The 12,535-nt window shown below is 44.8% G+C and overlaps 1 protein-coding gene and 1 non-coding gene across 2 annotated transcripts; one reads left to right on the top strand and one right to left on the bottom strand.

Annotated features, from left to right (window-relative positions):
• The first annotated feature begins 1,532 nt into the window (after positions 1 to 1,532).
• Positions 1,533 to 7,708, top strand: LOC119355475 (putative F-box protein At3g10430). The gene is made up of 2 exons (XM_037622285.1): positions 1,533 to 1,639; positions 6,080 to 7,708. The coding sequence occupies exons 1-2, from the start codon at positions 1,533 to 1,535 to the stop codon at positions 7,446 to 7,448; spliced, it is 1,476 nt and encodes a 491-aa protein (XP_037478182.1). The 3' UTR covers positions 7,449 to 7,708.
• Positions 7,709 to 9,436: 1,728 nt separating this feature from the next.
• On the bottom strand, positions 9,437 to 9,508 carry TRNAD-GUC. Its single transcript has one exon. It is a non-coding gene; the product is annotated as a tRNA-Asp (tRNA).
• Positions 9,509 to 12,535: the final 3,027 nt, after the last annotated feature.

Here is a 12,535-nt window from a genome sequence, read left to right as displayed (position 1 = left end):
CTCGGCGCGGACGTTGTCCGGCGGCGGCGGAGATCTCTTTTTTTTAGGGTTGGACGGGGAGAAGAGGAAGAAAAAAATGGAGGGGGTCTTTAAATAGGCATAGGAGGAGCTAGGAGAGTCCAAATGAGGTGCGGTTTTTGGCCACGCGATCGTGATCGAACGCTCTAGATGATGGAGAGGGTTTTGGTGGGTTTTGGGCCAAATTGGAGGGGTGTTGGGCTGCAACACACACGAGGCCTTTTCGGTCCCTCGGTTAACCGTTGGAGTATCAAACGAAGTCCAAATGGTACGAAACTTGACAGGCGGTCTACCGGTAGTAAACCAAGGCCGCTTGGCAAGTCTTGGTCCAATCCGAAAATGTTTAAACCCCACACACGAAAGAAAGCTTGAAATGACCACCGGAAGAGAACGAAGCGCCGGAATGCAAAACGGACAACGGGGAAAATGCTCGAATGCATGAGATGAACACGTATGCAAATGCAATGCACATGATGATATGATATGAGATGCATGACAACAACAACAACACACGGAGACAAAAACCCGAACCCAAGAAAATAAAATAACTTAACGCCGGAAACGGCAAGAGTTGGAGTACAAATTGGGGAAGTCATATCCGGGGTGTTACACTAGGGTTGTAGAGATATTAGTATGCACTAACACGAAAGTTGTTCGGAGTCCCGGATGAGATCCCGGACGTCACGAGGAGTTCCGGAATGGTCCGGAGGTAAATATTTATATATAGGAAGTCTAGTTTCGGCCATCGGGAAGGTTTCGGGGGTCGCCGGTATTGTACCGGGACCACCGGAAGGGTCCCGGGGGTCCACCGGTGGGGCCACCTATCCCGGGGGGCCCCATGGGCTGAAGTGGGAGGGGAACCAGCCCCTGGTGGGCTGGTGCGCCCCCCTTGGGCCTCCCCTGCGCCTAGGGTTGGGAAACCCTAGGGGTGGGGGCGCCCCCCACTTGGCTTGGGGGGAAGCCACCCTTTGGCCGCTGCCCCCTTGGAGATTGCATCTCCTAGGGCCGCCCCCCCCAAGGCCCCTATATAAAGAGGGGGGAGGGAGGGCAGCCGTACCCTTGCTCTTGGCGCCTTCCTCTCCCCCCGTAACACCTCTCCTCCCCGCTTGCGCTTGGCGAAGCCCTGCCGGGATCCTGCTGCATCCAACACCACGCCGTCGTGATGCTGGATCTTCATCAACCTCTCCTTCCCCCTTACTGGATCAAGAAGAAGGAGACGTCTTCCCAACCGTACGTGTGTTGAACGCGGAGGTGCTGTCCGTTCGGCACTTGGTCATCGGTGATTTGGATCACGACGAGTACGACTCCATCAACCCCGTTCTCTTGAACGCTTCCGCGCGTGATCTACAAGGGTATGTAGATGCACTCCTCTCTCCCTCGTTGCTAGATGACTCCATAGATTGATCTTGGTGATGCATAGAAAATTTTAAAATTCTGCTATGTTCCCCAACAGGAGGCGGCGGCGGTGCTCGATCTCATCGCGCCGCGCATGGTTGCTCGCCGACACCGACGGGATGGGGACCCGGTCCGCGGAGAGGTGCCAGTTGTTGGGGAGGTGCACGTCGCTCCATGGGACCGGCGTCCTCGTCTCCCAGTACCGCCAGCACATGTCCACGGCCAGGTACCGCGGGCGCGCTCGCCGGCGGCCCTAGGGGCGATGGTGAAGGGGCTAGGCGCGGGGGCTCGACTGGAGGAGCGCGGCGGTGATGCGACCTCCTCCTTCTTGACGGAACCGCGGCGGCATCCCGAGGAGGAACCGGCCTCGCGGTCGTGCTTCCCCTTGCAGTCGTAGTTCCAAAGCCCAATGGCTGCGGCCGGCCGGCGAGGTCGAGGACGGGGAGCGGCTAGGGTTTTGAGGGTGTCGGTTTTCGAGGGGGTAGAGAGGGGCCGGAGTGGGAAGTGTGGATGACGACCGGTCCATGGCTTCCCATTTAAGAAGGACGTCGACCGTTCGCTGGGCGGATGACAGGTGGGGCCACCCGCCCGTGCGCATTGATGTTGGCGGGTGGGAGATAGGTGGCCGCCTGCCACGCGGCCCTGACGCGGATGTTCGAAGCGTCCGTTCGATGTCCGCCACGACCCAATCCGGGCGCATTTTTGCGCTCAAAATGGATCGGCTCGGACACAGAACGGATCAGATGGGTTCGGGCCGTCGCGCTTTTGGCCGTCTCGTTTGTCCTTTTTACCCCAAATAAACAGGCCGGACAAAATAGGGTCGCGCGATGGAGTTGGCCTTAGTCACGAGTTTGAAGATTGGGGAGTTGATGTTAAAACCGTTGTCTGGTTGTGGTCTGGCCCAAATGGGGTTGTACAACTGCTGAGATATAGTTTGGTCGTGGCCTGTTGTTGTTCTTTTTCGGGGAAATCATGTTTCGTTGTTGCAATCTCTTTCGTTGGCAAGCCACGCCTGACGTTCCCTATTTAGGGCGTCAGGCGCTGGTTCAGTTCATTCTGCAAACCGGCACACACCTCCTTCAGCTTTGGGCTGGCCTATTTATGTTTTTTCTTTATATTTGTACGTACAGGAAATGTCCCCTGTGTTTTAAATGTTTTCTTTTTTTATTTTCCCATTTCTATTTTTTTATTAAATGTGTGAACTTTTTTCAACTCAATGATTTATTTTAAAAATTGATAAAATTTTCAGATTTGTTTCCAAAATCAATGATTTTTTAAATTTTGGTGAACTTAAAAAAACAATGAACTATTTTTCAAATTCGATGAACTTTTCTTAATTCGATGAACTTTTTTCTTAAATTTGATTATCTTTTTTCAGATTTGATGATTTTTTTTCAAATTTGATGAACTTTTTCCAACTTTGATGGACTTTTTTTAATTCAATGACCTTTTTCCTAAATCAATGAACTTTTTATAAAATTTCAATAAACTTTTTTTCAAATTCAATGAACTTTTTTTAAGTTTGTGGACCTTTTTGAAGTTTGTGAACTTCTTTTTCAAATCCGTGGACATTATTTTATTCTTGTATTTCTTCCTTTTTATTATTTATTTTTTCTGAAAGTCAACGGTTGACTAACTGGTCAACCAGGACTTGTGAACGCGATCGAGCGACGAGGAAACCATGCGAGCACTGGCCTCCTTCTTGGGCCGGCCACGAGCAAGGCGCATGGGCGCCATGGTGCTCTACTGGTGCCTGATGCGTGGTATAGGAGCTCCCGCCACGCACAACCTTGTTTGTTTCTCCCTCTGGGCAAGTGGGCTGGTTCTTTGTGCCTTTTTGTCTAAAATTTTGGGTTTGTGCATAGAAATGAAAGGTAAAAACAAAGCATAGCTTGTGGGCTCATATGGTAGGAACGGCACGAAAAAAATGCTTCCTTGCAAAACTAGATCCACACATACATTGAGTTTTTTAGCGAGCTCATATAAGCTGGGGAGAATAGTAATATCATTAAAAAATGGGATTTTTTTAAAAAACATGTTCTTTTTATGACAAGCATTGACAATTGTTGTCAATGCTTGTAAAGTTTCATCGTGAAATAAAATTTGTAGAAGCCATGGCAAAAAAAATGATGGTCCAAAAATGTCATTTCCAAAAGCATTTTGGAGTAAAGATTTTTGTTGCCACGACTTCAACAAATGTCATTTCACATTGAAATTTTACAAGCACTCAAATACATTGTCAATGTCTGTCACAAAAAAATTGTTTTGATTTCTTTTTTCAGAATTTACTGTTGGCTCATTTGAGCTTGGGACCAAAAGAGTACTTTTTTCCACACTTGATAGTATAAACTTTCTTATACTACCACCACTGGCCGAGTCTAATGATGGTTGGATCCATAAACACATGAATAGCTTTGCAAAAATATGAACGGTTTGCATGCTCGTGTCTTTAAAAGGGGTGTAGCTTTTTCATTCAGGTTTTAAAAGCTTTTTTCAATTTTATTCATTTTGCAAGTGAAAATAAAAAAAATTGAAGTCTTCAAACACATGTTGAAAAGAATTATGAAACAAAATAAAAAATAAAAAAGTGAACTCCAGTTGCACACTTTGTTATCATGTTCCGTTGTGCGTGGGGTGTGTCATGTGCAATTGCACACTGGTTGTTGTACATGCGGTTGTCCGTGCAATACAATTGCATGCCAAGGGACTAGTGTACACCCGATAGATTTTTTTCTTCGAAATCCAACCAAAATATGATTGTGCGTGCATGTTGGTGTCTACGAAATAAAATAGAAAGATAAATACAAAAGGACAACCAAGTTGCTAGCAGTTGCAAGCCTGTTTTAAATTTTGTAGTTGCAACCCTCCTTAAAGCTTGTAGTTGCGACCCCATTTAAAAACTTGCATTTGTGACCCAATTCAAAAAATTGGAGTTGACCCCTTCTCCTGAAAACTTGCAGCCATGTACCCGTTTGAGAACTTGTAGTTGCGCCTCCCTTGAAAACTTGCAGTCGCGACCTCGTTCAAAAACTTTGTGGTGTGACCTCATTTAAGAATTTACAGTTACAACCTGTTGGATTTTTCTATGTTTAAGTCAATTTTCCAGACCGGTGGTTCATTGTTCTTCTCTGCTTCCTCTGATTGGCAGCCGCTCCTCTTGTAGTGGCTTATCTCCCTTCCCCTCCTTTAGCTACAACGACAAGCCTCACTGGCTCTAGATGGGCTATCCTCAGGCAGTGTCTAGAAGGAATCAAATACTAAAAGCCCTCACCCGCACTTGTTAAGCTTCTGACTCGTCTTCGTTTGAGATGACGGGAGAGCCATGACGTCTCCAACTCGTCCTCGGAGCTCCACCTCTGCCTCCTTCCTTCTCTCAAAGTATTGACTTGCACCATTCTAAAATTCATGCGACTTAGAAGTAGCTCGTGCAGATAAAGTAGTTCATAAACTGCATAGTCAATACTTAAGAAATACTTCCTCCGTTCCCAAATATTTGCCTTTCTACAGATTTCAATAAGTGACTACATACGGAGCAAAATGAGTGAATCTACATTTTAAAATATGTCTACATGCATCCGTATGTTGTGTTCATTTGAAATACCTAGAAAGACAAATATTTGGGAACGGATGGAGTAATACACTATCTTTGTTGATGAGAAGAGGGCAGGGCAAGCAAAACGATATCACTATTTATTTTGAGCTCATTTGTAGTACTACTTCGGAGTGTAAGGAGAACTATCTCAAAAACAAATTACCCCCCCAAATAGACTAGAGTCGTAATCTAATAACATATTTTTTTTATAATCAAGGGTTTTAGTACATTAATAGTTATATAATTGATCATGTGACTAGCTGGATGGGGCTGCGTGGGGATGTCAAACTCTGGCTCTTCAATGCTGGAGGAATCCGACCAGCCGCCAAGGGCAGGGGATGGGGAGGGCAGAGAAACTATGATGAACCTTGGATCTGATTGTGAAGCAGAACGGGTTTTATGCAATACGATCTTAAAGTGGCCAAGGTGCCATATTACCTCTTATCCGATCCATTTATTACCCATCCGAGATGTTCTTGGTAGATAGTTGACAAATTTTTATTAATGACAATTTGTACACGATGAGTGCACCACCTTGTAAAAAAAGATTTTAAAAATACCTAATCGTTAAAAATCCGACATTTTTCACGGATTTCGAGTGAATGCCCTCATTCATGTCATATCCCGCACACGAATCCTAAAGTGTTCGCTCCAAACGCACTTTCTCCAAGGTAATCTCTTTGGCTCGAATACGACCTGGATCGAGCGAGAATGGGGAAGAAACACGCGCAAAGAGAGAGGACCAGCTGGCTAGAGGAATAAACGTTATCTCGATACTTTTCGTTGCCGAGGGCCACGAAGAGCGGTCTTCGTCAAGTGTTAATTCTTCGGTGCAATAAATTGTTTAATCTAGTTTTGAAAACTATAACAAAAAATTGATAGTTCAAAAAAAATTAGTTTCAATAATTTTTTAGCAATTCATTTAATAAAAAATCGGAAGTTTTTTTTGAAAAAATATCTCAAGGACGGGGGTGTTGTTTTGAAGAAATACCTTTTTTTTCATAAGTTGGGCACAGGAGTCCCACGGTACAGAGCCTAAGCCCAAAGGCTTCATTGTTATGAATCCCGTCCCAGGCTCCAGAGCCTAAAGGCCCAGAAGCCCACAGGGGGTGGAGCACAAACAATAAGCGGATTGCGGTGGGGAAGCCCGCTACGAACCACCTACGCCCCCAACTTCCGCACAAGGTTCCAGATCGCCTCCGTCCCCCGTCCGCCGCCGCCGCCGCCGCCACCGCCGCCGTCCGGGATGGCAAAGAGGTCCAGGAAGAAGGAGCAGCCGGAGGCCCCGGCAGCGAGCCTCCCCGAGGACCTCCTCGTCGAGGTCCTGGCGCGGGTGCCCTACAGATCCCTCTGCCGCTTCAGGTGCGTGTCGCGGCCGTGGCGCGCCCTCTGCTCCGACCCCGCGCTCCGCAAGAGGTCGCCGCAGGCCCTGTCCGGCTTCTTCTGCTACACCCGCGACGACGAGAGCGACGAGCTACGCTTCCTCAACATCTCCGGGAGAGGCCGGCCCCTCGTCGACCCCGGCCTCCCCTTCCTCCGCGCCGTCTGGGACGGAGGCGTCCGGGCCGTGGACTGCTGCGGCGGCCTCCTCCTCTGCCAGTGCTGGACGAAATCATCTATGCTCGACGCCCTCTACGACCCCGACGCCGACCCCGACATCGCCTCCGATTCCGAAGCCGAGGCCGACGCTGTCGAAGATGTGGCAAAGTATGTTGTGTGCAATCCGGCTACCGAGGAGTGGACCGTGTTGCCTGCCATCGAGGATCTGCGCCCGAGGAACGTCATCCGTCTGGGTTTCGACCCGGCTGCTCCCTCCCGCTTCGCCGTGTTTGTGCTCTTGCAGGATGTGGATGATCACGACGCCGGAGTGCAGATCTTCTCATCAGAGACCGGAACATGGACGTTTAGGCAGAGCGATTGGGGCGAGGACAATGTTACTGTGGATTATTACAATGGTTCACCTTCCACCTTCTTCGGCAGCACCCTGCATTTGACTACCCGAGATTCTTCAGTTATCACAGTGGACACAGAGGGGAAGACATGGCACAAGATTCGGATGCCGCTCAGTGTTGAGGACACGTCCGATATTGGCTTCATCGGGCACTCTCAGGAGCGCTTGTATGCTTTGCATATGAATTATTCTGATGATGAGTGTCAGCTCACGGTCTGGGTACTTGAGGATTATGCTACTGGGCAGTGGACACTGAAGCATACAGCTGACATGTCGGAGACGGTAGGCGATGATGAGGTGTGTACTTTTGTCGCTGTTGATTCAGAAGGCAATCTGATTTTCCAAATTAATGGACGGGATGAACAGCTTGTGTCATACGATATGGAAAAGAGGAAATTTCATGTTATCTTCAGTTTTGAGAGTTACTTTACTCTCCGGTGCGATCCTTACATTCCCACTTACAAGGAATGGTTACCCAAAGCAGCTCCATGATTACAGAGTTCACATGCTAAATATGGGTCAGATCTTCTATGCAGCATGGTATTTTGTATTTTGATGTTCTGGTCCATGCCATTGTGGCTTTGAGCAATGTTATTTTAACTATTCTAGTAATACCTAGTCAGTAGTCACTTTGATCTATTTGCTTTCATGTACTAGTTATGCTGTGGTCACTTGTTAGTCTCTCGTGGGTTGAATGTGTGAATATGAGAACAAGTTATCTATGCTTGGGACTATCTGCCTTTTCACCTTTTCCTTCTACTCCCTCTGTTCCTAAATATAAGTCTTTTTAGTGATTTCTATATGGACTACATATGAATGTATATAGACGTATTTTAGAGTGTAAATTCACCCATTTTGCTCCGTATGTAGTCCATATTAGGATCTCTTAAAAGACTTATATTTAGGAACGAAGGGAGTATTTATTTGCTGCAACTATATGCATGTTCCCCACAACCATGGTCATATGTATTTGTAAACTGGGCGCATTGCTCCCCCATTTACCTGTCCAAATGGTTACCTTTTCTGCAGTAATACATACTTAAGCAACGGACTCCACCTTGTGTTAGTCGACACAATTCATTTTCTTTTATTTCTTTTGATCTGTTGAGGCATAGTTAAGATGGTTAAGCAATACCATACAAGTTCATCAGCAATCATCCTGATTCATGCACCCTATTGCATTCTTTATTGTTGCTTTGGTTTACCAGTCCTTGGCCAATCTTATATTAGTGGTTAGACTGCTTATCGTGATTGTCTCCAACTGAATCCATTTCTCAAGAATCTTCCCCTTGTTGTTGTCCAGATTGCAGCTCAGAGTTTTTTCGTGTCCACTACCTAGCATTCTGAATTGTGTACTGCAATCTTCTAGTTCTTGAATATGCAAATTAGTTTTTATAATGTAATTCATATTCAATGGTTCTAGACTTCCAGCCTATCTTTTTATATGGAACCTGTAAAGCTAAACAAGAATAGTGATTATCTCCAACTTAGACCACCTATTTGTGACAATTAAGAAATTTGCAATTATTTTCCAGCCGATTTTTTATATGGAACTTGTAAAGCTAAATGAGAATAGTGGTTAATTCCAGTTTAGACCACCTATTTGTGACAGTTAACAAATTTGCAATTATTTGTAGAAATTTTACCGCTGTACACTACGTTTTGGGCCTATAATACTTGCTGATATTAGGAGGTCATTCGTTAGTGTGATCTAGTCCTTCCCTGAAAATTTCCACTGATGACTTCCCCCACAATTTCAGCACGCTGATCCAGTTTGCCTCTTGAAACTTTCAGAATTCTGTGAGCCTGGCCACAAAATCCAAGCTGATATCAACGCGTACCAGAAATTTCTAACACTAGTTACTATAGGAGTATGATTTATCATCTCTTCCATGCGGATTACTCACCCCTCCGTCAACAGTTTTAAATGAATGTTGGTGGTGTAAATTGAGCAGATGAATGTCTCCAAACTGACTATGCCCTGGTCCTTCCTCCCAAGATGCAGGACAGTAAGAACATCATCTTGGTATCTTATAACTGACAGCAAGAACATTATGCTGCTTGAGGTAATATATTCAGAACATGAAGTACGAGTACTTGAGTTGCAGTTTAAGTAGGAGCCAGCATCATCATGATATATCGAAAAACTGTAAAGCACTGGAACATGGAAAAGGCACAAATAATTCAGTTACAGCAAGTTCACCTAGGCATCGGTACATGATTACAGCAAGAAAGCACAAATGGTCTGTGACATGTTATAACTGAATAGCATGATGCTTATGTTCAGTCAGGGAACATGCAGAGATATAATTTGATAGGATTTTGGGCGCTAATTACCATGGTTTGGGCGAAGATGCTGGTCGGTATTTTCTCGTCAGCTGTATTTGCTATGCATCTGTGTGAGTTCTGACGGATTCCTGAATACTTAGGCGAACGAAAAAATATACAAAGTGCAAAAAAATGAGAAGAAAAAAATGAATCGCCGTTGCCGGGGATCGAACCCGGGTCACCCGCGTGACAGGCGGGAATACTTACCACTATACTACAACGACTTCGATGATATTTTGTCCATGACCTCTCTCTCACTCTCTGCACAAACACCCTCGAGCTCCTTGCTAGGACCGTACCAAGCGCTTTCGATGGGATTGGACCCGTGCGAATTTTGTTCAAGGTAATGCTGCTGGTCAAAGAAATTTCACCAAGGCATCAGAACCTAATAAAAAGATATGTGCATGTGGATCTTCCCCCAGCCCGTCGTTGCTCCAAACCAGGTATATGTGATTATATTTGGACCTCTTTTTTTGTGAATTGCAATTACATTTAGACCTAACTCCACAAAAGTTATATCTCGTACCGAACATGACTATTTCACATTCTACTTAGTATTGTCATTTCACAGTTGTGCGATCAAATCTTCTCTTCCATCTGTGATTCGACCAACAACCTTAGACCTTGGCATCAACTTAGAAGTGAGGGAGAGTTATTTTCTTGGAAATAGACAAACCCTTTTTTGCTAGTTCAGTGACCATCGCTATACTTTGTAAAAACCACATTTATACTGACAACACGCGTGCATCATGAGCATTATTCATTCAATGTAGCAGTTAGTAGTGTCATATTTTATTTGTTTTAATTTAACAATTGTCATAGGATTAGCCAATGGTTAAACTTTGTATTGCATCACTGTAGTATTGGTTAGATAAATGTACTAACCGTCTGTTCCGCTATAAATTTGATTTTGCTGGATAAGGAAATCAGTGAAAGGTGTGAGAGTTCAAAATGGTGGAAGAGGAAAAACCAACAGACGACTATAACTCCAAAAAGCACTATTCACATGGAGAGACCTCAGCAAAAACAATACAAGTTTATTTCACGGTGATTGTAAATAACCTACCTCGCAGGGTGAATAACTCTCAACTGCGTCGGTTCTTCGGCCAGCACGGTAAGGTGTCCCAAGCTAAGGTGAGATGTAAGAAGAAGACCAATATCTCGAAGGGATTCGGGTATGTGACCATGGAGATGGTCGAGGAACATGCTAATGCTCTTGCTACACTTGATGGACTGGTGAGTGCATACATATTATGGCTTAACTAGATGATACCTTCCGTGTTGCTGTGGGACTCAGTTGTAGTATACTTTCATGATATTTGATTATTGTGAATAATATGAGAACTAAAAGTAAAAAAAATGATTTACTGTATTTAATTATTGACGAGGTGGGCCTTTTCCCATGCATGTTTGCATGACCATGTGGGTCTTCTTGCATGCATGTGTATCTTGATGAGGTGATGGGCCCTGCCCCATGCATGTTTGCGTGATGAGGGTAGGTCTTGTGCATGCATGTTTATATGATGAGCTGGCATGGGGGCATGTTCACATAAATATGTTAGTGGGCTAGCTATTTAGATATAGAAGATTAAGGGTGTTTTCAATAATCAAATTATGCATGACCATCTTTGGTTGGTTTATGGATGTGTAGCAATCAATGGATGCCTTCTTTCTCATGTATCAGGTTTTGGGTGGATGCATCCTTGAAGTGAGCATCGTGAAGGTGATGTGGAAGCCAGAACAACATGTGAATTTTGTCGGATCGAGAGAGTATAGTCTTGACCATGATATATATTTTGGTTTGACGCTATTACATTTTGCTCTAGTGGTGTTGTGGAAGATTATTTAGTTACATGAATTGTACTCTTGGAACAGTATCACAGATGACTCGGTCAAAACCAGAGCCGCATTTTATGTCTTCATCTAAGATATCCCATATCCCCCACCCTATCCTGTTGTCCAGAATTGTGATGCCTTTCCTTAGATCTTTAGGAAGTTGTATGAGTTATCCACCAAAGACTCTACTTTGTAGATGAAAGGAAACATTTTCTACTGCCTTTTGAGCCATCTACGATGATGGTTTATGTATTATCGGCGGAGAATATATAATAAGTTTTCGGGTAGGTGGTTAAATTGAATTAAAGCATTTTCTAAATTTTGTTCAATCTTTTACTACAAAATAATGTATGGAAATTCTTACAACACTGGATGTATGAATTTCACTACTTGGTTTTGGTTTGGCTCAACTTTTACTTTGTCTTCACTAACATCGTTTTTGTATATTTGTAAAAGGTAATTTCTGATTTATACATTTGGCAGTGTATTGCAAAGTTTGAATACTAGCTTAAATTAAATTTGTAATTGTTTATTTATATTAAAAAACTGCCTTAATTTTGAATTGTGTGCAATCTTTTGGTGCAAAATGAAAAATTGATGCATATTCTTCCCTCTTCTCAAGATATTTCGTCAATGACCTCTCTTTTACTCTCTCTCTGCAAAAACACTCTCAAGCTCCTTGGTAGGACCGTACCAAGCGCTTTCAATGGGATTGGATCCGTGCAAATTTATTCGAGGTAATACTGCATGGTTAAAAAAAATTCACCAAGACAGTCGAACCTAATAAAAGGATAATTCTTTGCACCAAACGATGGACGGCGACCCTCTCCCATCTATCCTGCAGTACCAGAGCAATGACATAGAGGAGGGGACAAGAGATTGGATATGGAGGCAAGGTGCCGGATACTGTAGTAGCATGATGCTTGAAACCTAATTAGTTCAGCTGTTTTATGGAACTTTATACTGCCATAGAGTTGAGGGAGCAGTACACTAATTTCCCACCGTTGTTTTCCTGAGGTTAGTATAGTCATTTACTTATTTCCTATTATCTAACATATAAAGCCTCCTAGACTCGTAGTCACAACCGATGGCTCGAGCGCACCGCACCACGCGAAGAGAAAAACCACCGCACCGCGACCGCGCATGGGAAAAAACAGCGAGGGTCAGGCGAGCGCACTGCACCATGCGAGGGAAAAGACCACCGCTCCACGTCGTGAGGCCCGCGCTCGTCCGGTTTCTCCTCCATCCCCGTGCCCTCGTCTCCAACCCTAAATCTTTTCCCCCTCCCCTACAGCCGCCTTCCCAAGCTCCTCATCCCCTCCACTCCCTCGACAACGGTGGCGGCAGCGCCCTTTGGTGGCGGAGGAGGAGGGGTAGATGGCGGCGGCGGCGGCCTCTGGTGGCGGAGGAGGAGG

Source organism: Triticum dicoccoides, chromosome 1A (genome assembly GCF_002162155.2).
Source record: "Triticum dicoccoides isolate Atlit2015 ecotype Zavitan chromosome 1A, WEW_v2.0, whole genome shotgun sequence".
Classification (NCBI taxonomy): domain Eukaryota; kingdom Viridiplantae; phylum Streptophyta; class Magnoliopsida; order Poales; family Poaceae; genus Triticum; species Triticum dicoccoides.
The sequence above is the reverse complement of the archived record's forward strand: the minus strand, read 5'-3'. Positions and strand labels throughout refer to the sequence as shown.